At 39.9% G+C, this 27,213-nt stretch overlaps 1 protein-coding gene across 2 annotated transcripts in view; it reads left to right on the top strand.

The window, feature by feature from the left end:
- The window catches only part of LOC122736134 (katanin interacting protein), a 205,190-nt gene that overhangs the window by 132,976 nt on the left and 45,001 nt on the right, over nt 1-27,213 (top strand). For both annotated transcript variants that reach the window (XM_043978179.1, XM_043978180.1), the window contains exons 16-18: nt 5,980-6,117; nt 19,700-20,582; nt 26,051-26,782. In XM_043978179.1, coding sequence (XP_043834114.1) covers nt 5,980-6,117; nt 19,700-20,582; nt 26,051-26,782 — 1,753 coding nt within the window. The remainder of the gene's footprint in view (nt 1-5,979; nt 6,118-19,699; nt 20,583-26,050; nt 26,783-27,213) is intronic.

The raw sequence follows: 27,213 nt of genomic DNA, 5'->3' as shown, positions 1-27,213 counted from the left end.
TTAATTTTAGTTGCATTGGTTTTGTTTGTGTAAAAATTTCTTAAATTCAATGTAATCCAAATTGTCCATTTACCCTTCCATGAACCTCTCTGTTCCTCATATGGTCATGAGCTCTTCCTCTATCCATAGATCCAATAGGAAATTTCTTGCTCCTCTAATTTGTTCATGATGTGATATTTTATATCTAAGTCATGTTTTCATTTGTATCTTATCTTGTATATGGTGTGAGGTGCTGGTTTGTATCTAAATTCTGCCAAACTATTTTCCAGTTTTCCCAGTAGTTTTTGTTGAATTAACCAAGTTCTTAACCAAGCATTTGAGGTCTTTGAGTTTATCTAACAGAAACCTATTTTTTTTTCCTGAATTTTTGCCAAATAGACATCAAAGCTACCATTTTATGGGATGCATCATACTTAAATATTTTCTTTCTTTTTCTTTTTCTTTTTTTTAAGGATTTTTCATCATATATAGTTAAAGTGTGAATCACAGATGTATAATCCCCAAAATAAAAGAGGTTATCATCTGTAGATTCTAACCATATGGACCATTCCAATTGGTTTTTTTTTCTTCCTTCCTTCTATAAAGTAGAAAGTACAGAAATTGCTTTACTGTTTTTACCCAATCCTTAAATGCTGACACTTAGTATAGCAGTTTAACTGAATTGCTCTTCTTTAAAGTTTCCTAAAATGGCCAAATCATGTAAATAAAAGAGAAGTATTAGATGGAATCTGGCTAGAGGTCAGAAAGGTATTTATTCTCCATTACATATGACATTTTTATCAACACATATATAACACATGTTGGTGGAAATGTCATATGTGATTAATTAAAAACATATATGGGGGGTAGAGTGTCTCCACTTTTTCCATCACCTAATTCTCTTTCACCCAAAGGAGGCACATAGTAGGTGCTTAATAAATGGGGTTTTTGGTTGATTGATTAATCTTGACTATGTGTCCATCATTAAACAGTTGTCCAGAGCCTCACAGTTTTAGTCCCCCACACAAGGTCTTAAAGACTGAGAGGCTATGGAGAGCACAAAGGGAAACCAAGAGCTGAGGGGCCTAATTTTTCATGAAGGGGTGCTTTTTCATGAATCTTACAGTTTCCCACTTTTTTTTTTTTTTTTACCAAAATGTTGTGGCTCCATAGCCATAGGGTCTGCAGTTCACTCCTAATATCCCAGGGGAGCTCATGGGAGTCCCAATTCAAGAATCAATCAATAAGTATTTATTAATTTACTGTAGACTCAATCCCACGTAAGAAGAAACATAAGGAGAAGACATTTCTCCTGCCTTCTAGAAGCTAAGAGTCTATTTGAGGTGTTGAGAATCACACATGTAGAATTCAGTGGCTGATACCTGATAGTGTATAAGTGCTCAGTTGTTGGAACCCAAAGGAGAGAGAGAGATCCGTGAGAGCTAGGGTAGTTAGCTAAGGTCTTATAAAGAAGTCATTTGAGCCAGACAGAGTTTGACAAGGAAAACAAACAAAAAGGCAGCATTCTGCGTAAAAGTGCAGTGGGAGCAAAGGCACAGAATGACTGAACGTAAGCTGGGAGAATCCACAGGAGGAAACTGAGGCCCAGAATGGGGACATGACTGGCTCAGATTTATACAATTGTGACAGAGGTAAGTCACAAGCCACAGCTATAGGATTCTTAGCCTAGAGAATGTACAATATTAGGGCTAGAAAGAGCCTTAGTACGTAGAATCATTTTTGATTGTTAGAGCTGGAAAGGAACTTTAGGAACCATCTAGTTCAGCATAGCATTTTACAGCAGCAGAAACTGAGTCATGGCAAAATTAAATGACTTGTCCACGGTTGCACAATGAGTTAGTGGCAGATTCCTCAAACTCAGGAATCTCCTCATTCCTAGTGTAGTGTTCTTTCTGCAGTGCTATGGTGGTGGAGGCAGGCCTCAAAGGGCCTCAAAAGAGATAAGCAGAGGACTGAAGGGTTATTGTAGCAGGAAATAAGGACTCTTTGAGGGTTCTGAAGGGAATAAGTGATAAGATAAAAGTAGTTTTTTTGTTGTTGTTCGTTTGGTTGGTTTTTTGCGGGGCAATGGGGGTTAAATGACTTGCCCAGAGTCACACAGCTAGTAAGTGTCAAGTGTCTGAAGCCGGATTTGAAATCAGGTACTCCTGAATCTAGGGCTGGTGCTTTATCCGCTGCGCCACCTAGCTGCCCCCTATAAAAGTAGTTCTTAAGGAAAATTGGTGGGAGGTTGGGGTTGACAGGGAGTCCAGCAAGGAGGCGATTGCAATAATCCAGGCACAAGGCATGATCACTTTGAGTGAATGTATTCCTTTGTTACAAGGAAGGGTTCATTTGTAAGAGCTTGGGGTTAAGGGGATGACCATGCTGTTTTTTAAGGGGTCTCTTTTTCTTAAACTTTGAAAAATCCAGGTTATGAAGTAAAGAAGGCCTAGACCAGAGTGATCACAGTGGGTATAAAGAAGTATGGGAAACATTTCAGAAAAAAACAAAAGTCTTAGTGACTGGTTAGATGTGAGGGATACAGAACACTAGATCAAAGATAACTCTTAAGTTTTGACCCCTGCTCACTGAGAGAACGACAGTGCCAGTGATAAAGGCAGGGAAGTTTGAAGGAGGCTCTCAGAAGTGGGGCAAGGAAGGAGAACCAGCAGAATGATCATAGGATCATAGAGTTGTAAGTGGCCCCAATGGTCATAGAGTGCAAGCCTCTTGTTTTACAGATGAGGAAATAGGCTCAGAGAGGTTGTGACTTACCCAGGGTCACATAGCTAGAGTGATGGGGAAGGAATGCAAGGAAACATTGTAGAGGTGAGGCTGATACTGACCCCGGAGGGTTGGGCGAAAGGAATTATCAGTGGTTCAAGCTCACCTGGAGATGGGCATATAGATTCCCAAAGGTTAGTATTATGCCTGGTGTCATTTCCATGGCTAATGTCTTTTGATTTTATCATTAAACTGAAAGCATGAGTCAGATTTGCAAATGATGTCATATTGATTAGGGATTAGCATGTTAGCTGACAGAAATAAAATTCAAAATGGCCTCCAAAAATTAGAAAAGTGTTCATCCAGAGAACCAATAGCACAGGTGTAGGACATATAAGGACTGACTCAGCACAGGAAGAAGCGTGTGCTGACCTTCCATGCATTGACAAAGGCATAGTTATATACTCTGGTGTGCTCCCTCTGCTTGGCACTGGTCAGGCTGATTTTGGCCTCTTACCTTTTGAAACCTTGAAAGAATTTAGAAAGGAACAATAGAATTGATTCAGAGAATGAAAAGGGGTGGGGGATTTGTAGACTTGAGGGAAAAACCTTGTGAAAGGGAACTTAGTTAACAGTCTTTAAGTATACAAAGAAATTATAAGAACACAGAAGTCATCTTTCCCCCCAGTAGGCCAAAGGAGAGGAAATGGCAGCCAAAGCTTGTGGTTTAGCATAGTCGTCTCCAAAAGAGTGAGTCGACCTTAGTCTACTAATGAAGATTGTGGAAACAGACATTATCCCTGAAGCAAGTGCACACGTGTTAGTAGAAAGAGCATTAGACCAAGAGTTAGAGAGGACACTTGCATTCTTGTCCTGACTGCCATTTTATTGTTCTGAGCCTCAGTTTCCTTTTATGTTCAAGAAGGGGATGAGATCAGAACATCCTTTATGTTATTTTCCATTCTATGATTCTAAGTCCTTGGAAAATAAGTCAGATAATTATCCACCTCAGATGGCTTCATTAAGTATCCATCTGCCTAGAAGATGTGACCTTTTAAGTTACTGTCTAGCACTATGATTCTAATCTGTAAAACCATAACCTTTGCTTCTGAAACTTAGTTTGGCTCACTATCTTCCACACCATTGGTTCTAATAGCTTCAACATTTTGGAAACATGATACATAGGCATAAGCATCACAAGGGTAATAAAAAGAGCTGTTGGATTTGATGTGGACCAATTTCTTGATTATTATGCCTTTTTCTGTAGTTGCCCAAAGCTTTGAAACATTGCCATGTGACCACAGTAGGAATTTTGGCACCTTCTGCCTGAGATTTCTTTTGGCATTACTATTGTGACATAAGGCAGCTGTCCTCACCCTGGGTTCAGGGTCTAAATCTCCAAGTCCACACTAAGGGTAGACTAAATTCCACCTACTTTTTTGGCACCAAGTCTTTCTGTTAGCTAGTGCCATTGGCTTCACACACTAACTCCACAGACCCGAATTCCAGTCCTGGGCCTGGTCCATGAGAACATGCTGCCTTTCAGATATATTTGTAGTAAGTGTCCCTGGGAGAGAAGTGTTGGTTAGAGAGAGAAGAGGTTCTAAATAAAGAGTATTGAGGGGAAAGTAGGAGGGAGAGGCAGGCAAGTTAACGATGCTCCAAAGGGCAGCTGGGCACCTGTCCAGTATCCTGGAGAGTAACCTGTGTTTTTTTACACTTTTATAAGAAGGAAGCTATCCCTGGAAATTATACCTGCTGGCATGGTATTATGGGAACTTTTCTGGCCTGGTTTTTACTGGTTCAACCTTTAAACTTCATGACTACCTAGCCTTTTATCTTTAAAAGATCGAATCTGTAGGAACTAAACCTCAAAGGTCTTAGTCACTAATAAGAACCTCAGTTATACATAAATTAATATTCTTTGACTTTCTACATGACTGTAAACTCCTCTTCATTTCTCTAGCTGACAGAAATGAAAAAGAAGATCAATCGCAAGACCAAGGCCTTATTTCAGGGTTGGGATTTATTTGATTTTCCATTTGTCAAGTAGCCATAAAGGCCCATTTCAGAATTAGAATTTTAGAACCAGGGATGAACCACTGCCTTCATCACTCCCACCTCTTCAATGGATTTTTAATACCTTATCTACTACATCTAAACTTCCCAGAATAGAAAAAGTTCATGTGTGGCTGATGGAACTTGCCCAAATTAGTCATAAGCACTCAAAACTGTCTCTTCCTCCCTCTCTCTTGTGAAAACAATTTTCTCTCTCATCTGAAAGACACCATTGTCACCAGTAAGAAACCATCTTTGTTCTCAGTGGCAGCTGGAGTCTCAGGCATCCAAATTCCTGGGGTCCTGAAGAGGTCCAGATGCTACCATTCACCTCTTTCACAGGACTTGGGCAAGTACTGGGCCCATTTTCATTGACAAGGAAAGCCCAGTTGAGACACGCTGGAGTACAGGATGTTCCTCTTCTTAAATAAAACTGAAGTTCTCAAGGAGTACAGTGCCAAGCACATAGTTGAGCTGTGGACAGATAGGAATTGATGATGATGAAGAAGATAATGCTCCTAAACACTATATAAGAAGGAAACTTACGTGAAGTTGTTTAATACTTGTTTGAGAAAAGTCTCCATATGTATATAGTTTGCAGGGTTTTCTCCTTCTCTGTCCAAAACAAATGCTGTTAGCGATATGAAATAATGCTGATGCCAATTTATTCAGAAGAACAACTTAAATTTGCCCGTGAGTGGTACATGGCATAGAGGTCTAGTCTGGCTCATTGGGAGGTGAGACGTGCTGCTGTGTGAAGACCTATAAAGTAAGAGAAATAAATCCCAAGGTCTCATCCCAAGAAAGGGCCGAGCATCTCATTAAAAAAAAAATTTTTTTTTAATTTTATAAGGCTTAACAAAACTTAAAAGGCTTCACGTATCAGTTGAACAGTAGCCTCTTTCTCATCCCCTTCCCTCCCCCATTTTCCCTGGGCTGCACAAAGCTGATTAAGTTGATTAAAATAAACCAAATGGTGACCCTGCCTTCACAATTCATCGTGGACAGCAAATCAGAGAGGAGTGAGCTAACTTCCTGCCAGAGACAAGGGTCAGGAGCGTGCAGCTATATATAGAAGAGGTGGCATGGGAGCCAGCTTTCTGTGATGGCTCCTGCCCTCTGCTCTTTTTAATTAGACGAAGAATTAATCACAGATATTTACTTTGGGGAAAAGGGAAGATGTACTCATGGCTTTCTCTGCTCATTGGTTTTCAGAGTACTAAAGAGCTCTCTTTGTGGACCTGCCCTTTCTACCCTCCAGTTCAGCTTTTCTTTATCATCCGCAACACTAGACAATCCTATGAATTTGGCATCTCCAAAATCAAGCTTTGGAATTACTGGACAACTTACAGTGTAAGTAATGACTCAGTTCCTTGCTGTGTACTCAGCTGATTAAAGTACCCAGTTACTCAGGGTTTGACCCAGTTCTTGAAGCTGTTAAATAAGCACAGAGAACCACCTCCTCGTCCAACCTGATAGTAGTCAGAGAGAGAAGGGTACGTTGGGTAGAGTGTTTATTGTAGTCATCCTCATGTCCTACTGTCCTCATATTTTGGAAATTGGTTTTACTGTTATTGGAAAATCCTTTCCTGTGACATGAAAAGAATATTCACGTGTTCTTATAGAGGGTCAAAATAAGATGCTACAAAGTGTGTCTTTTTATCCTAGCCCACAGTAAGGGTCCTATTGCTAGGAAGAATGTTTACACAAGAGTGTGATAATTTCCTTAACTACTTTCTGCTAAAATCAGGTGCCACACTGATTCAAATTTTGTTGTTCCTCAGACTTGGTCCACATTGTCTAATGGCTGCAGGACATCATGTATTATTTCATACAGATGTCCTTACGTTATAGAGCCCCATTTGTCTGGTCCATCAGCTTTGGTGCTGCACCTATCCTGAAACGGGTTATGAAGTGATGATTCCATAGTCCACAATAAAGTGGCTTAGTGCTGCCACAGTATCACAAGCACTGAGCGAAAGAGGATTTTATGTACTGGATTATAGAGGAAGATTAGCTTCTTCCTTTATGCCTGGTTCTCTTTTCTGTCCAGCAATGCCAATGCACATCAACATGTGGCCTCAGAGTGGAGAAGTAGTCTTGAGTACAAGGTTCTCCACAAGAGTTTTGCATCAATGCATATATATTTCCAGAGGCACCCTCTGCAAAGATTAAACTTTGAATAGTATTTTAAAAAATACCAAACAGAATCTGGAGGATATGAGCTCCTTGACAAGGGCTACTGCTTATGAAATAATAGCCCATCTGTTTTCAAAATTTACTGGGGGAAGAAAAACACAAACAAATGCTACTGGAGGTTAATTTGGCTTGATATTTTCAGTATCAAGATATTACAGATTTCTCAATAAAAGAAACAAGAGTTTACTGGAAATGTAGCATTGCAGAGTATATGAATCTTGTTAATACAGTGTTTTATCCGTTTATAATACAGAGAAGAAAAATTAAATTTGGATAGCTGATTTAGTTCGCTTAGAATGTGATAAGATCAGTGATGGAAAAAGTGAGAATCATTTCTTATTTTAAGATACGCTGCTTTTTTGAGCAGGCCTTGGTTTTTTTACTTTGTGGTCTAATATTTCCACCCTGTTTTAAATTTTACCCAGTTCTGACTGGTGGGTGATGATAGAAGTGTCTATTCAAAAGCCCGCTTTCAGTTTCTATTTTTAAAAATACCATGAAGACATGACCTTTTACTTATTGTGGTGGAAAGTGTTATGTGGATGGTATAGTATATGGAATATACGTGCATTATTGGAAACCTGTTACATTTCTCTAGATAGGCAAGGGGGCTTGTGGATCTAGGGGGGCAGAGCATGCCTTGTAAATGCGACCTAACCATGAGAGTACTAACCTCGAAGTAGAAAGGAAGAGTCAGGAGTAGCACAAGCTTTGACCAGAAGAAGAAAGAGGAGGTAGACGCTGGCTGGACTTGAAAGGTGAGGCTACAGGTCAGGATGTTTCTGCAGATAAGGTGACTGTGGCATACTGAGCTAGCTGGGCCCAGATGCTCAGTAGTGGGATTTGGATTAGCGTGCAACCCCATGGAGCATAAGGACGCGACTGCTGGAGAATGCTGTTAACTCCTTGAGGACAGGGAATGTTTATGTTCTGTCTTTGTATTTCCACTGTCTGGTACAGTGTCCAGAACATCTGGGTCCAAATATACGTTGTGTATGGGGTGTTTCAGGGTTGCTTAGCCACCTTTGTTGTTTGTCCTTCATTCTCGAAGAGGACTATGACATTGGGGTCGTCATGACTTGCAGCAAATTGGATTTAAGTGAGGGAGGGCTGTGCGAGGTCACCAACCTCAGTCTCTCCTCCAGAACCATCTGGGTCCAGTGGTAAGATATACATCAAAACAATTGGAAATGGCCCCAGATGTTTAAGGCAATTGGGGATAAGTGACTTGCCCAGGGTCACACAACTAGTAAGTGTCTGAGGTGAGATTTGAACTGAGGTCCTTCCAACTTCAGGGCCAGTGCTCTATCCACTGTGCCCCCTAACTGCCCCTCATCTACCTTTGGTGTCACCCAACTCTCCCCTATGGCTCCAAAAAACCATAGCATGAGCAGAGGCCACACCCTGGTAAACTGCCCTGGCAGACAGGCTCAACCAGGTTGAGGATAACCAAGGGGTCTCCAACTGGTCAGTGAGTTGGGGGGAGGATATCTACCCCAAGCACGTGAAGACATCCCCCACAGTGGAATGGGCGGAGGAGGAGGATTTGTTCCAAAGGCCGTGAAAGGGGCTGAAGCAGGTGCTGCAGAGCACTTAAAACTTGTTTGGACTTTGAAGACACCAAAGTCATCCACTGCATCCTGGGCCTCAGCCAGCCATCTTGACTTCTGTCCTGCCACCGAACTCTGCTCAGGAAGAGAGAGGCTGATGACTCTGTGCAGCTCTGCCTCACTTTATCGACTTCACACACAGGTCAGGACATTACCCATGATGTCATTGGTCCTCTTTGAAAACGAGTAACAGAAAGCAATCCAGTATCAACTGCTTCCTCACTGAGGTGCGGCCATGCTCCTCCCTGATTCTGTATCCTGCTCTCTTCAGTGGCTATTCCAGACCTTCTTTTCTTTCATCAAGCCTCTCACAATACCCCTGAGCCTCTGGGCTTAGGTCCTGGCCTCATGTTATACTGAAAAAAAATCAAATCCGTTCACTGTCTTTCCTCCCCCATGCCCCTTACAGCAATCCCACTTCCTCATTTCACCTCCCCCCAACATTATCCCTGCCTCCCTATCCCCCTACCCAATCTCCTCCTGGATGAAGATGTAGCGCTTCTCCTCCCTAAGGCTAACTCCTCCACATGTCCCTTCTCCCAAAGATTGCCCCCATTATCACCTTCTCTCCCTATTTACAGATCCCTTCTCTGCTGCCTTCAAACATGTCCGAGTTTCTCCATCCTTAAACAATCCTCATTAGACCCTATCCTCCCTGATAGTTGTCGTCCTATATCTTCCCTTTCTCAGCCAAACTCCCCACAAAAACTGTTTCTATCAGGTGCTTGTTATTTTCTTCTCACTCTCTTCTGAACCTTCTGCATTTTGGCTTCTGACCTCATCACTCAACTGAAAGGACTCTCGCCACAGTTACCCATGATCTCTTCCTTGTCAGGTCTAATATCTTCTCAGTTCTTATCTTCTTGACCTCTTTGCTCTGACACTCATCCTACTCTGTGTTTTCATGACACTGCTCTCTGTCTCCATCTCTCTTTGTCTCCTTATCTCTGTCTCTCTGTTTCCCTGTGTTTGTCTCTCTGTTTCCCTCCCTCCCTCCCTCAGTTGTACTCCTTGTCTGATCTTTCTGTAGTCTCCTTTGTTGGATTCTCATCCATGCCGTGCCCACTGACTCTGGGTGTCTTTCCACCCAGGCTCTGCCCTGGGCTCTCTTTTCTCTCTAAACTTGCTTGATGGCCTCATCAGCTCCCAAAGGTTCAGTTATCATCTCTATGCTGATTACTCTCATAGATAGATAGATTGATAGATAGATAGATATAGATAATAAGTCCTAGTCTCTCTCTGGATTCACTGCCTATTGGAAATTTCAGCCCTGATGTCCCCATGCCTCCTCAAACTCAACAGTGTAAAACAGAGCTCATTATTCACCTCCCACCCCAAACCCACTGCTCTCCTGAACTTCCCTGCTGCTGTCCAGGGCACCACTATTCTCTTGGTCACCCATACTTTCACCCACATAGCCAGTTATCTGGAAAATCTCGTCACTTCTTTCTCCACATCATCTTTTACTCATGCAGTTAACCCCCTCGTTCAGTTCACCTCTCTCCTGGACTGTTGCAGGAATCTCCTAATTGACTTCCCTGGCCCATCTTCCCACTCTAACCTATCCTTCACCTAGCTGCCAAAGTGATTTTCCTAAAGTGAAGGTGTGTCCATGAAACTCCTTTTCATGATGAACTCCAGTGCGGGCAGTCTCTGTGATCTATAGGATTAAATATTGACTCCTCTGTTTGACATTTAATCTCCTTAATCTCCAAGCTATCTCCACATCTGTGTGTCCACTGCCACTTGAGGATGACCATTTCCTTAGAGTGGGGTCATTTCATTTTTATCTTTCTATCCCCAGCACTTTGCACATAATAAATGCTTGTTGAAATGAAATAAAATGAAATGGGAGACATCCAGCTGTAGCTAATTTAGGTGACGCTTCAAGGCAGGGCCAGCTTCATGTAGCAAGGCATAAAAACACATGCAAACCCACAAGAAATTGAGTGCTGTAAAGTATGGGAGCTCTACATAGAACTAAAATGCCCTCCATTATCCTTCAGTAGATTGGGCTGTTCCTCAAACTTCTGTCTGATTCCAGCACCAATTTAGGCTTCTGATCCATTCACTACCTCCTATTTCCAGCCCGACGCTTATTACTCTGAATCCCTAGCAGCAGATTCTGGCTCTTCACAATGAATCAGGTGTTTCTGGCCCCTTTCCTGAGCAGAAACCTTGCAATCATGGTCTTTCTTTGCTTCATGGTCTTCGAGGCTTCAGCCTATGCCCTGGAAGTGTCTCAATCATAACCTACAGTAAGAAGGATCGATAAACTGTTTTGTGTTGTGTGGCATGTTTATTTCACTTGTTTTTATCAAGGTTCACCTCTAAGCTTAGATATCTCCTACAGCTCTTGAAACTTTGCTTGGAATTTTGGGACAACATCTATGAAGATGAGAATACTTGAAAGGGACATTGTAGCTGCCTTCAAGTATTTGAAAAGCTGTCATGTAGGAGAGAGATTAGAGTTGCTCTGTTTGCACCCAGACCCAGGAGTGCTTGGTATAAGTAGCAATGAGGACCATGTGGACTTGATGATAGGAAAGTCTCTTGAAAAATTAGAGCTGTTCTAATAGTGTAAGGGCCAAATTTAGTATGGGAAGAGTTAATTGGGCAGCTCCCCGTAGTACTGAGGTAAGAAAAGAAACAACCTCTTTCAAAAACAGGTTTATTAATGGGAACAAATTTAAAACACAAATAATGTTAATATAGAGCTAGGAACAATGTATAAATCTCTGGGGTAAAAAGGCCCCAGGCACCCCAAACCTGCCTCCAGCCCAGCCAGCTCTAAAGAGCTAGCTTTGCCTCAAAAACACAAACTCACCAACACCCGGAATCTATAGCTCTAAGGAGAACTAGCTGTGTAGTCTCTTCTGTTTTGGTCCGAAGGTCAAACACCAGCAGCTCTTCTAACTGTCTGCCTTCCTTCCCTGTTTCTCTCAGAAAAATCTCTCGGAAAAAAACTCTCTAACTGCCTCTAACTGAATCTAACTGTATCTAACTGTCCCTTCCACAGGAAGGGGAGGGGTGGTTCTTAGCCATGCTGAGTCTCCGATTGGCTCAGCACACCCACATTGGCTGTCCTCATTATAATTTGGCCAGACCCATGTGGGCATGGGGAAGCTCCCAGATGGGGCTTATGCACTTAATTTGATACTTTGATTCAGTAAATGTTCCCTGTGGTCAGAGTTCCTCTTGTTTGTTCAATTATCTCTCAAAGTACACATCCGTCTTCTCTTAGGCTTTTCAAGCTTACATTTTTTTCAGTCTGACCATAATGATGCAAAGATAGGGTTATAAAAACCACAAATCACAATTAAATCCTTACAATAGAAAGGACTCTCCTTCACCAGACATCTCTAAACAAAGGCTTGATGGCATTGTAAAGGGGATTCTTCTGCATACATGGCCTTGGACTTCCTATCCCCTGAGCTTGCTTCTGTCTTCACAAGGACTTGTGATTCTCATCTCTATGCCAGTGATTCTCAGTGCTCCTTATCCAGCCCTAATCTCTCTGCTGCCCTCCAGTCTCGTAGCTGCCTATTGGATATCTCAAAGTGAATATCTTATAGCTATCTTAAACTCAATGTGTTCAAAACTGGACTCATCATCTTTGCCCCCAAACCCTCTCCTCTTCCTAACTTCCTTATTACTGTTGAAGGCACCACCATCCTCCAGCTCACTCAGGCTCACAACCTAGATATCATCCTCGACTTCTCTTACCTCCCATAACCAATCTGTTGCCAAGGCATATTGATTTTACCTTCTGTGATTGTTTTTGCCTGTACTTCCTTATCTCCTCTGACACTGCCACCACCCTGGGGCACGCTCTTAGAGTATTGCAGTAGCCTGACGGTTGGCGTCAAGGAGGAAATGGGTGGTGGTGGGAGTCCTTAGGTATTCCTCTTTAAAGAATTATACCCTCCTGGGGCAGCTAGATGGCGCAGTGGATAGAGCACTGGCCCTGGATTCAGGGGTACCTGAGTTCAAATCCGGCCTCAGACACTTACCACTTACTAGCTGTGTGACCCTGGGCAAGTCACTTAACCCCAATTGCCTCACCAAAAAAAAAAAAAAAATTATACCCTCTTGCACACAAATCCAATTAGAATAAAATAATCTTTTATTTAGGGAAGCTATTTGTTCTTCTTATCTAAAGACTGGCCATATTTGGTCAAAAAAATTGGGGTGGGGGTCACAGTAATTCATGAAGACTAGTCTATTAAGGCATAGCTAAGTTGTAATCTTTTATCAGTGGAGAAAAACCTGAGTATGTTTATAGAGAGATAGGAAATACCCAGTGAAGTGGGAATGATTAGAGATGTATAAAAGAGAGGAAATAACTAAAGGACTCAGTAAAGTCCTGGTGACGGTGAGAAAGAATGAGATAAAGGGCATAAGGTAAAGGCTTTAGACTGAGTGAGGAGTAAATTTTACCTCTATTTCTATGGCCAGTGCTAGGGAAAATTGAAGAATGGATCCCAACGAAATCACATTTTTTTGGAGTATAAAGTTGCCCTCATTTATGGGCAGTTCACCCTATGCTTGCTATTTTCATCTTCTAGTGTGACCAGTCAGTTTGCACAACTTTAAGTCCAAAATCTTTTTCTTATTTCTCAATCTCTGTTTCTTTTCAGCTGATTTCAGCTCTATTTCTTTTCAATCTTTGAGATCATGCTTATACTGAGCTGCTTTTTAACATCGTCTAATCTTTTGGAAGTTGCTAAGAACTAGAAACAATGTAGAACGTCCATCAATCGCTTGAGGGGTGGATAAACAAATAAAGATACATGAATATAATGGAGCGTTACTGTGCTGTAAGAAACAACAATATGGTGAATACAAAGAAACATGAGAAAACTGATAGAAGTTGATACAAAGTAAAATAACCAAAACTAGGGGGGAAATGTGCATAATGACTGGAAAGAAGAATAGCAAAACAATCAAAAGCTCTGAAATTATAAATGGCCAAGCTTGACCTCAAAGAAGAACTTCTCTCTATTCTATGCCGAGATGGGGGACCATGGATGTGTGACGGTACAGAATTTCATACTTGGTTGGTGTGTTTGTTTTGTTGAGCTTTAAAAAACATATTTGCTAAAAGGGGTGGCTTTTAAGGTGGGGTATAGGAGAGGGATATATCAGGAAATATCGGTGACGTAAAAGTAAAAGATGAATAAATTATTTAAAAGTAAAATCAAGGCTGATATTATTGATGCATGTGAAGTATGCAGAACTTCAGATCTCACGTCAGACTGGAAAACCAAGAATCACATCTTGGAAAGCCTATATGAATCCCATCCTAATGGTGTCGGTGACACATTAAAAGTGATGAATCTATCTCATCTCAAATTGCAGTGCTGTTGCGAAGACCATGCTAATGGGGGTACTAAAGCTATAAGGGACAGAAAGTCTCCATCAACACCAAAATATCTTAGCGGCATGTTTTGTGGTAGCAAAGAACTGGAAACAAAGTACATGTCCATCAGTAGGGAAATGGCTAAACAAATGGTGGTACATGATTGTAATAGATTACTGCATTTTTAAGAAATTGTATGTGTGGTGAATACAGAGAAGCATGGAGAGATCTACATGAACCGATGCAGAACAAAGTAAGGAAAGCCAAGAAAACAGTGTACACAGTAACTACAATGATGTAAATGGAAAGAATATTTTCATACCAAACTCCCCCCACCCAAAAAAGTGAACATAATAAAATTATAAAGATCTAGCAGACCTGAATGACATATGAGAGTACACTCTCCACCCACTCTTTTATGGAGATCCACAGAGTTACACACTGTACATGTTTTCATACTTTTCCAATGTGTCGATCTGTTCTGATTTTTTTCTTCTTTCAAAAATACTATTTATAATAAGGAATGGCTTTGGGATGGGGAGGAGGAGAAATATTTGGGATAATTATAATCATGTAAAAACTAAAGATGACAGTAAAAGCTTATATTTAAGAAAAAACTAACATTGCAGATGGAGTAATCTCCTTTTCCTAAAGGAGTCAGGTATAGAATTAGCCTCTTTCAGGTTTTTAAAAGGAAGGTCAACATGCCCCATAGTACAAGATTTCAGTGGTGCTAATGGATGATGACCCAGTGAAGAAGAGGGGAGCATACTGAACAAAGATCACTCATTCACAGCGCTTTTGCTACAGTGACTACCTATTTTCAGGAGTCAGAAAAATACTTGAGATCCTAAAAAGTATCCCAGTAGGTGGATACTCAGTCTGATCTAATTTTTCCTTAGCAACACAAGGCAATTTTTCTTAGAGGACGAATCTGCAATAGGTTGGAACACCAATTTCTCAGAGTGGCAATAGTCTTGTGAAAGTAATTTAAAAAAGGAAAAAGCACCAAATGTACTATTGAAAAAACTTGTGCCCAGAGACTATGACAAGAGAAGATCCTTGTTTTAAGAGAAGAAAAGAATCAAGAAGGACTGAGGATTGCATCTACCACGGGGAAGTTCTGTGGAAATGGGCAATTCACTTAACCTCTCCAAGCCTCAGTTTCCTCATCTGTAAAAATGTGGCTAATAATATTGAGGAAAGCACTTCATAAGCCTTAGAGCACTAGTAGAAATTAGAATTGTTATTAATTTTCATTCAGAAATTAACTTTAGCAGATTGTATGAAATGAGTTTGCCTCAAGTATTAGTGAGGCCACAAAGCAAAAAATAGTGAGATGTGCACAGAAGGAAGGAAAAGGAAAGACTGGAAGGGGAAAAAAGGCTACATTAAGAAATTGGGAAAGTTCTGTTGAAGTGAAGAACTTCAAAGAATTCATTTCCTGAAGCACATCAAAATGCTGAAACATTGTTCATCCATTTATCTTTACAATGCTCATCATGGAAAATCACAGCTTCTCATGACCCAACAGGAAGATCAAGGGACCACCACCAGAAAATGAGGCTCCTTTGGTGAAACTGAGTGCAGATGAGAAGTCTAGTGTTGCAAGGTATACCAAACAGCCAGTCTTTACTGACAGAGTGCACAGGAAAATTCTATCTGTAAGATGTACCCCAAAGCAAATTCTGCTAAGTATTTCTTATACAGATGTGACTGCAGCTACAAATGCAAAAATATGACTTGGTAAAGAAACACCTCCTTTTAAAGGTTAAGTTTTCATCTCCTTTTAAGACAGCTTCACAATTTGCTATTCAATGAGTTTCAGCTAATGTTTCTATGTACATGCCTCCTAGATCTTATCTTCGGTTTTCATCCTATTTTCCATTTAAGTCATATATCTCTGCATATACATCTGTCTCCTAGACTGGTCCCCTTGGAGGTTCTACTGTCACCTCAAACTCAGCATTTCTGAAACTGAGCTTATCTTCCCTCATGACAACAATTCCCCTTCTTAACTTCCTTATTTCTTTAAATAGCAGTACAACACTAGTCTATCACCTTTGGAATCTTAAATCATCAGGCTGATCTTTCTCATTTCCCTCTCACATCAAATCAGTTATTGTCCTGTCATTTATACCTTTGAAACAGGCCCCCTTCCAAATATGCCCCTTTGTTTCTGTTTCCACTGCCATCACCTGTGTTTAGTCCCTTATCACCTCACTCCTAAATTACAATAGCATCTTTATTGGCTTCCCTGCCTCCAGTGAGCTCTGATCAGTCTTATACACTGACACTAGGTTTATCTTCTTAAAACAGCAACATTACCATACATCCTTCTTTGGCTCAGATATCTTTATTCATTCTTCATTGCCTTCAGGATAAAGTCTAGGTTCTTTAAATGGTTCTATATGGATCTGTTAAGGGATCTTACATGATCTTAACATAGTGTGTTATTAAAAATTATTGCTACTACTGTACTTTATAAATTAATTGATTGGTATTTATGTATTAATAGCTATTATACCAGTTTTGGCAGTAAGTATTATTAGTTAATATTGTATATCAGTAAAGTATTGACTACGTATCTCCCTAACTTCTCATGGTCTCAGGCCTTCAGACCTACATTGTCCTAAGAGGAAGAGCATACTCCAAGAAAGAGTGAGGCCAGAGAGAGGGCAAAAGAGAGCAAAGGGAGTGAGCCTGGTGTGGCCAAGGGTTTTATATCCTCAAATTTAAAAAAAAATCAAATGAGATAGTGTCTGTAAAGTGCTTATGAACCTTAAAGCACTATATATGTGTGTGTGAATTATTATTATTCTCTATATTCTGCAGTCAGTCGTGTGACCCTCATTATGTGGTCTGTTATAGAAAATCATCTGTAAAAGCCTGCTCTTCCCTTCTTGTGTTTTCTTCAAGGATGCCCTTGCTATGTATGTAAACCATTCTCATAATGATTTTCTAAAGATGGGTAGTTAGGCATACTAGTTGTAGCTGATGATGTCTTCTTGGGTACCTATTTTTACTCACAATACTGTGATCTTATCAGTTCTTTTGGAATCATCAGCTCTTTCTGATATCTTAAAAATCATTCCTTGAGCACTTTAAGATTACACTTTATCCAGCTTGATTCCTTCTATGTATATTTGATAAAGTCCCACTTTCAACTTAAGTTCCATTTTCATTTTGTTCATAAAGCACATTTGGTAGGCAAGGTGTTAGAGGCCAAGTGTAGAATTGTAGGCCAAGGGTAGAACTAGAGACTGGACCTGTGATTTAATTGGTATAGGACACTTAATTTCCTCTGCCAATGCGGATAGGCATCTTCTCTACAACTTATGGTTTTAGAGAGTTGCCAAGAGCCCTCAGAGGTTAAGTGACTTGCCCAGGGTCCATGCTAGTCAGAGACTAGACTTAAATCCTCACTTTGAGGCCAGCTTTCTAACTACGTCACCACCCTTTCTCTCCAGAGAGGTAGATACAAAGGTTAAATAATACCCTATATGTCATCCCTTCTCTTATGGAGCTCACAGTATAGAAGGAAAACATTATACATACATAAATGACCATGTTACAGAGTGACATGTGGTTTGTACCTCTCCTGCATTTATTATTTGAGTTCTAAAGGGAGACAAAGAAATATTATTACGCCAAACAGGAAAGAAATGACATTTGAGCTAGGCCTTAAAGAATTGGTAGATTTCAGAAGGTAGGCTTGGTGGGGCTTAGTATTTTGTATGTATTAGATCATAGGATTAAGAGCTAGATGGGACATGAGGTTCATCTACTCAGATCTCTTCATTTTAATAGTACTGTGATGGTCAAGGGACTTAGCCAAAGTGACACAGCTAGTAAGTAGCAGAACTGGGGTTCAAACCCAAATTGTCTGATGCTAGATCCACTATTCTTTCCCCTCTACCACACTGCCTTCTATTTGAGGATAGAAGTGGGGATGCACAATGAGAAGGAAGTTTCTATGTAGTGTACTTACCTTCCGTATATATATATATATGGGGGGGGTATATATGTATATGTGTGTGTACATATGTATATATATAAACATAAAAAATTTCCTAAAGTGTTCCTGCTTCCTTGGTGTTTTAAGTATCCAAAATGAGGAGAGTGAGCCTCTCATCAAGTCAACAAGCATTTATTAAGTACCTACTATGTGCCAGGCTCTGCTAAATACTGGGGATACAAAGACATGCAAAAGACAATCGCTGCCCTCAAGGAGTACATGGTCTAACAAGGGGTAAATATCTATGTACACACAAGTTATATACAGGATAAATTGAGGATAATCAACTAAAGGAAGGATTTTCTAACCTGTAATATATAGAGTTCTGAACTTGGAGTCAGGAAACCTTGGTTGGCTCCCAGTTCTGACACTTGCTTGCTCTGTGATCCTGGATAAGACACTTGGCTTCCTTGTTCATCTGTAGAATGGGAACGGGAATATTTATGCTACCTGCCTCACGGCATGATTGTGAGCAAAGTGTTTCATAAACCTCAAAACACCAATAGAAAGAAAGACAAATTACTCCAGTGCCAGGAACAAAGGAAAGTACTTACAAATGTTAGTTGAATTGAAAGAAAAATGGTCTGTTAAAATGAAACTCACTGTACTTTGACAATCTCTTATCATCAAGGGTTTGGCCTAAGCATATACAAATGAACATATGACAACCAGAATTCCATATTGCCAATTTGTGACCTCATATAATAAGATATATTATTCACCTCCTAGTGCAGTAGTAAAAATTGCCGTCCTTTTGGCTTTCTAAATTACTTAATTTGAAATAACATTAATATTTTCCCATTAATAATGTATTACAATAGTAACATATTTGTTTCTCATTAGTTGAAAAGAAGTAGAGCAAAATGAGGGTGTCGTTTTGGAAATACAAGCCCTATTAATCATGAGACAGCCATTATTTTGGAATGGGAGTATTTCCATTTTACTAAGTCTGTTGAAATGACTTTGTCTAAAAAGCATGTAGTACCAGATATTGACATTTGCCCATATTATGATTACTGAATATCAATTTTCTGATTGATTTAGGGCACATATTTGTTCCCTGCCTCAGCTGAACAGGGAGAACATGTCCATAAAAACACTTCAAAGAGCACTTTGATCATTGACTTTTCTGACAAACTAATATTCATTCAAAAAATAGCAGTCAACCATAGAGCAGCTGGCTGATTGAAACTAGAGTAACACATGTTTGATAGCTCTCACTCTAAATTGCTTCTAAAATCATAGTAACAATAGCAGAGCAGAAATTCAGGATGGTTTTCTGCAAATTGAACGTACCGTTTTGAGAAAGGCTTAAGATCAATCTAGCTATATTTTACTGTGCAAAGGCTTTGGTAAAATCTTAGACCCAGAGGAGGAGGTGCTGGAGATCATCCAATCCAACCATCTCCTTTTACAAATGAGGAAACTGAGGCTCAGAGAAGGTAAAAGACTTTCCAACTAAACTATTTAGTAGAGCCTGGAATTCAGGCTTCCTGGTTGCCTTTCTATCACATTACACTGCATTTTTAAAAAAATAAGGCCATAGGTATTTCTGGTATTTTAGTACTTTGATTTACAGAGTAAATAGTTTATATAGAAGTGAAATTTATCAGTAATAAACTGTAATATTATGTCATAAAACTATCATGTCTAATGTTTCTCAATTCTCAATATCACCTCTTTTTCTAGAACCTCGTGATGCAGAAACTTGATACCACAAATCTTCATTTCTTTTTATATTTTCAGGATCTTGACATAGGTGCAAAAAAAGTGAAGCTTTATGTCAACGAAAACCTTGTATTTGATGGAGAGTTAGAAAAAGGCAGTGGAGAGCGGGTTGCTGATTGTAGCACCATAGTTGACCTTAAAAATGATGGACAGGAGAACTCTGCTAATCCTGATATGGAAGAAAGCAAAGACACATGCAGGACTATTGGCACAGATGGTGACAAGGAATTCGGTTTCAATTATTCACAGCCAGATGGAACCTCATCACATTTGAAGGCCTCCTTGCATGGAAATATCTTTGGTATAAAGATGAACTCTACTAATTGCACCAAGGACAATTTGTCTGAGTTAGAGGAGGACTTGAAAGTGTTATCTGCTCCTGTCTCCATGGCTGATGTACCAAGTGACCCTCCAGAATCCTCTCTTGTGAAATACCCTTCTGATGATGAACTCAGCGTAACAGAGCAATTAGAAAAACTCACAGGCAGAAAAATCTCTCAGCCTCTTAGTAAAACCCCACCTTGGTTACAGTCTTTTTCCAAAATGAAAGATAAGAAGCCAGAAGGCAAGAAACAGAAACCTCCTTGGCTAAGTCCAGAGGAGCCTCTTGATTTAAAAGTCAAAATACAACCAGATGACATCGCTAAAGAATTTCCTGAAGAAAATGAGGAAAATGACAAATGCCTACGACGGGAACAAGGACGAGCCGGTAGCCGCAGCGCCATTGCAAGTGACAGGCTACAGGCAAGAACTGAGAAAGGGGACATTGATGACTTAGACATTTTTGACCTACTTTCAAATAAGGATCGCTATGGCCCGGAGCGCCCTATCAGTGGGAGGAGGAGTTCCAGAAAGGATGCTTTCAACAGTAATCATGGAGATGAAGGTCTGACCAGTAAAGGTAAGAACAAAGAATCATTCTGGATTGATTCAAGCACTATTAACACACACACAATTCAGATCTTTTGAGAGAAAAGAAGAAAGGATATTAAATCCACTGAGAGCTGGCTTAATTTATGTTTATATTTGAGACCCGTTCAGAGGCACTGTCAGATTCTCACCTCCCAAAGAGTCAGGCAGTTATTAGCTTTCCTGGTAAACATAAACAAGAACTCCTTGGGGTTTCATTGGGGGCTGCTATTATTCTGATCTGATGAAGTACAAGGTGCCTTGTCTCATTTTAATTTATGGCCAGTCATTTCTACTCAAAGGCTCAATGACATATTAAGAGCCTTTGGGATTTAGCATTTGTTAGGAAGGCCATGATAACAAAAGGGAAAGGTATTTAGAAATTATAAATTACCCATTACACACAAGTCATATCCCTTAAGATGCCACAGTGCAGGGGCTAAATGCTTGTGGAAGGAATGTACTCTTTATTTTGAGGATCACAGAGTCATATCAATTGTTCAAAGAATTGTAGATCATTGAATTCCTAGGAGCTCTAGAGCTGGAAGGGAATCCACAGGCCATCTGGTCCAACGAGGGGCTTTTATAGTGGGGAAACTGAGACCTAGTCATGTTTCATGACCTGCCCAAGGTCATAACAGTAGTAAGCTTCTAAAGCGGAATTGGAACCGAGCTTCTCTGACTCCGTAATTAGGTAGAATTAAGTTGTTTTTAGACTGCCTTCTGCTGCTCACCTTTTTGTTACACAGAGAGATTTTCCTTAAAATAGTTTCATTATCATGGAATTTAAATTCTCAAGTTATAGGGTCATAAAATTTGATAACTAAAGGGGACACTTTATAGATCACTCATTTTACAGATGAAGTGGGAAGAGTACTGGATTTGGAGCCAAAGAATCCGGGATGGAATCCTGGCTTGATACTTATTACCCGTCTATCCTTGGGCAAGTTCCTGAAATAGTCCAGGCCTTAGAGTCTCCAAAAGTGAATGACTGCACTGACCACATCATGTCTGCTTGCAGTGTATTCCCTCATGACCTTGTAGAGTTCCCCTCTTTTTTCAAGATACAACTTAAACACCAATTTCTACATGAAGAATTTTCTGATCTGTGCTCCCCACTTCCCCCTCCCAGCTGAGTCCCAAACTACCTTGTATTTAATTACTTGATATTTATTTGTTAGGGCAGCTAGGTTGCCCAGTGGATGGAGCGCTGGGCCTGGAGTCAGGAAGACTCATCTTCCTGAGTTCAAATCTGCGCTCCAACCCTTACCAGCTGTGTGACCCTGAACAAGTCACTTAACCCTGTTTGCCTCAGTTTTCTCATCTATAAAATGAACCAGAGAAGGAAATTCCAGGCCACTCCACTATCTTTGCTAAGGAAACCCTAAATGGGGTCACAAATAGACACGACTGAACAACAACAACAACAACAATGTATTTGTCTACATATCTTTGTCCTTATTCTTCATGTATACACATATCTATGTATATATGTACTGATCTTTCCCATATCCTTGCAAGTAGGAATTCTTTCATTCTTTGTTCTTGGAACCCTAGAGCTTAGCATGGTGCTTCATACATAGTAGGTGCTTCATAAAAACTTGTTGGTTGCTTGCCTGATTGATGAACATTCCTTCTGGCTCTTAGAGTTCATTATTGATCCTATTAGTAGGTCAGAAAGCTAACAAAAGCTTTGGCCCCCAAATACACAGGCCATCTGATTGATGCATAATGTATTCGGTATTGGATGTTCTTATTCTCTGTGTGCCATTCATTTCACTAAGGAGAAATCAAATTATAGAAACTGAAAATAATGAACATAAATCACAAAAATCCATATAAGAAGTTGAACCTGCCAGATACAAAGATATAAAGGCTCTTTCTCTGGCAAAAGACAAAAGGATGGAGAAATCATGGTGTTTCCTGGTATAAATAACTAATGTTTCTTGATCGTGTTTATTGACAAGAACTATGTAATAACCACTACAGGAGATACAAAGACATAGAAGACTTAGACTTGGCTTTCCAAGAGCTGGTAACCCGTTGGGGGAGTTAGTACATGTTTGTAAATAACTGTGGCCCCAAATGATGTGTGATAAGTGTCACTTGAGCACCACAAGGGATATAAAAGTTAAGAGAAAGAGAGATCATTTCAGAATTAGTTGATCTAAGTAATGGGAGACTTGGCCAAAGAGTAGTGGGAATATTTTTAATCGGTGGAGGTGGAAGGGGAGGGCATTTTCTTTCTTTTTTTGGTGGGGGGGAGGGCATTTTCAACAGAGAGAATAGTATACGCAAAGTCACAGGGGTAGAACAGCATAAAGCCTGCTTAGGTGAACACTGAGTAAACCACCCTGGTTAAAATGGAAGGTTCTCTCTGGAAGGCAGTATGAGTTATGAAGATAGGGTCCAGATTGTAGAGAGCCTTGCATGTCACACTGAGAAGTTTAGACTTTTTTTTTTCAATGGGAGTGGGAAGCACTATTTTAGCAAGTAGGGAATGTTATCAAAGAAGGGTTTTTTAAATTATTAATCTGATAATAGTGTGTAGGATGAAGGCAGGAAAACTAGTGAATTTGTCACGACAGGTCAGACTTGAAGTCCTAAGGGCCTAAATTAAGTGGGTGGCTGGCTAATGGGAATTGAAAGAACAGAACAGGTGTGAGAGAGAATAATCACCAGGATGCATAAGTGTGGAGGAAAAGACAAAGACACCGAACTATCATTAAAGATGATTTTTGAGTCTTAGCAGCCAGAATTCAACATTTATTCACTAAAATCCTATTGTAAGCAAAGCACTGAAGATACCTAGATTAAATATATGTGTGTACACATATATATGGGTGTGTACACACACACACACACACACACACACACACTTTGCTTTCATTGAGATTACCATACAATAACAGAAAGATATATACTAATGACTTTAATGGTAGGTAAATACAAAATAAGTGTGGAAAGGTTGAGGCAAAGTGTTATGAAAACATTAAAGAGGTAGAGATCATGTTTACCTGGAGTAATATAGAACACAGAGGCTTCATGGAGGAAGTGATACCTCTGTGGGGCCTTGAAAGAAGGGGAAGACTTCAGCAGAGGAGGAGGTGTGTTCAGGAAGATGGTGGGAGAAAAATGCTATTGACAGGAGAGGAAAGGCTAAGAACATAGGAGAGAGGGATTCAGTTTGGCTAGAATATATATATATATATATATATATATATATATATATATATATATATATATAACATGAAAGAAATTATTATAAGATCATACCAATAGATTGGTCTTAGACTGTAGAAGTCCCTGAATGCCTAAAACAGGAGATTTTACTTTTTTTTCAGTATGTAATCATCCGTGGACAGTCACTGAAGATTTTTGAGTAGAGAAGTAACATTATCATGGTGGTGTATTAGGTAAATTACCAAGGCATCATTGTGAAGAAGAAAGTGGTGAGACAGACCAGTGTAGAGGCTATTATATTAATCTAGGCAAAAAGAAATGAGGACCTGAACCACTCTGGTTATTGTGGGAGTAAAAAGAAGCAAAAGAGATATTACAAAGATATAGAATCAATAGGGCTCGTTGGCAGTTGATTGGATGTGTCTGGTGAGGGAGAGGGAAGATTCAAAAATGACTCCAAGATTACACACCTGGGTCTGAAGTAAATGCATAGTATTGAAACCATGGGGATATGAGGGCTCATCAAAAATATTATTTAGAGCAAGGAGAGAGGAGGAAGGGCCAAGGACAAAATCTAAGCACCTATAGTAAAGAGCTATTAAAGAAGACAGAGAAGAAGCAGGAGGAGGCGCAAGAGAACCACGAGATTACTATACTGTGGAAGCCAAGGGAAGACAACCTGTCAAGATAGATGTGATCCACAGTGTTGACCATGGCAGAGTGGTTAAGGAAGGTGGTCTCTGAGGTCCTTTCTGGCTCTAGATCTGTGATCCTATGATTCAAAGATGGTGATAGAAAATGTCCATGGATTTAGCTATCAGGTTTGTGGTGACTTGGGAGAGAGCTCTTTCTCATAGAGCAGTAGTGTTTGGAGTCGGTACAAAATGTTGGGGTGAGTGAGGAGCAAACGAGCTTACAGTGTGCAGGAAGGAGAGTAACAGTAACCCTAAGAGGTAGGAGAGCCAAAGGAAGAGTTTGTTTTGTTTTTTGAATAGAGAAGAAAAGAACTTATTGTTATTAATTATTATTAAATTTTGGTGTTGTTATTAATAATTTAATATTAATAACAACAGCTAGAATTTACAAAAATAGCACTTTGAAGTTTTAAATATAGTATCTCATTTGATTTTTGAAATAATTGTGTGAGATTAGTGCTGTTATTATTCCCATTTTAGTAATTTCAGGAAACTGAGCCTGAGAGAGATTAGGTGACTTGCCTAGGGTCACCACAACTAGTGGGTATCTGAGGCAGGATTTAAAATCAGGTCTTCCTGACTCTTAAGTCCAGCACTCTATCCATTGCACCACCTAACTGTCTCTTGTCTGGTTTAGTAGACTAAGGAGAAGGAAACCACCTATAAAGGGGGAGAGATTAAAGATGAATGAGAGAGAAGGCATTGTTTCTGGAACAGGGTTACAGAAGAGGTAGGAGAGGTTGAGACTGAAAATATACATGTTGAGGGGTTAGCTTTGGCAAGCAGGAAAGCTGACTCCTTATTTTGGGACTAGAATGAAGTAGGAGAAGATAATAAAAGGAAATTGAGAGGGGCAGAAGAATAGAATAGAGTAACAGAGAGAACATTGATCTAACTAAAATAGCAGGGAAATCTTCTGCTAAGAATAAAATAGGAGAGAGTAGAATTAGGAGTGAAGAGAGAAAATAAGATTTAGAATCGTCTTTGTGGGGGATATAACAGTCAGCTAGACAGAAAGGTCTAATTAGGTTTAGTAGACCTAGTCAGTGCAGTTTCATTTTTTCTTCCAACAACATGTGACAGTTTGGGAATAAGAGAAGACAAGGTAAATGATAAGATTTACCAAAGGAAAAAACAGAAAATAGAAAATGGAAAAATTAACGGAGAAATAGGGATTTCAGAGGGAAGTTCAGATGTTTGATTTTAGACATGTTGAGTTGGAGGTGGTAATGTGACATCTATGTCAAAATGTCTAGCAGTCATAAAAGTCATCTTGACTTTTGTCTTGCCACTCAGAGAGTTCAAAAAAGGATGAGGGCTAAGAAAAAGTCATTTACATCGGTTTTAGAACACTTTTAGCAAAGTGGTGGGAGTAAAAAACCACCATATTATAGAGAGTTAAGGAAAGAGTGGTTGATGAAGAACTAAAGGCAGCAGCTGTAAATTATTGGTTGAGGAGGAATTCTGTAATCTCTTGAATGGCTCATAAGTAACCCATTTGGTACCTAAGGGTCTCCATTCGGTTGCTACATTCCCACATTTCATTAGAAGAGCTTAAAATCTTACTTTTTCTCTTTTCTAGAGGACACCTTTCCCATCATATCTACAAAGATGACTCGATCCAGGTGGCACAGTGAACAAGAACACACTCTACAGGAGTCCTGGAACTCCCTCACTGCCTTCAATCGTTCTCACCGGGGTCGCATATCCAACATGGAATTTCAGGGTGATATCTTTGATGAATTCCTGCAGCAGCAGAAGATTAGTAGACATGGGGAACAACTATCAGCGACAAAGGAAGGAAAACAGGAGTTATTGAAAGGGCAGGAAGATTATTCCATGGATACGGACGATGAGAGTGATTTTAAAATTCCGGTGTTGCCTCATGGACAACACTTAGTTATTGACATCAAATCAACCTGGGGAGACAGACACTATGTTGGCCTTAATGGAATTGAAATTTTTAGCTCCAAAGGAGAGCCTGTCCAAATTTCTAACATAAAAGCCGAACCTCCTGACATTAACATTTTACCAGTCTATGGCAAAGATCCTCGTGTAGTCACCAACCTCACTGATGGTGTGCATAGGACCCAAGATGATATGCATCTTTGGTTGGCCCCCTTTACCCCTGGCAAATCTCATTATATTTATATTGACTTTGTACATCCTTGCCAAGTTGCCATGATTAGAGTTTGGAATTATAATAAGTCACGGATACATTCTTTTCGTGGAGTAAAAGATATCATAATGTTATTAGATGAACAGTGCATATTTAAAGGAGAAATTGCCAAGGCTTCAGGAACACTAACAGGAGGTATAGTATATGCAGAAGAACATTAAATGGAACTTCTACCCCTCTCTTCCTGGGAATTTGGGCAAAAAAAGCACCGGATATCATAGGAGAAAATTCCCTATCCCACTTTCACAGGTCCATTAGTTACCAACTCTCCCATGCTAAATCTAGCAGGTACCTTAGGATCCAGAATATAGAACACGAAATGTTGGAGCAAGGAGGAAACTTGCAACACAAAACATAGAACATTAATGCCAAAAGAGACTCCAGGCATCATCTATTTGAGCCTCCTCATCTTACAGATGACAAAACTGAGGTGTAGGGGTTTTAATGACTGGCTCAATGTTTTGAAATTAGTTAATAGCAAAGCTATTATCCAGAACACCTAATCCTTTTCAGTTCTCCTTGCTGCCTACACTAATTAATAATTATTATCATATATTTTGAAAGTA

The sequence above is a fragment of the Dromiciops gliroides genome, chromosome 1, assembly GCF_019393635.1.
Source record: "Dromiciops gliroides isolate mDroGli1 chromosome 1, mDroGli1.pri, whole genome shotgun sequence".
NCBI lineage: Eukaryota > Metazoa > Chordata > Mammalia > Microbiotheria > Microbiotheriidae > Dromiciops > Dromiciops gliroides.
Note: the sequence above shows the minus strand (reverse complement) of the source record. Positions and strands in the feature narration are given on the sequence as shown.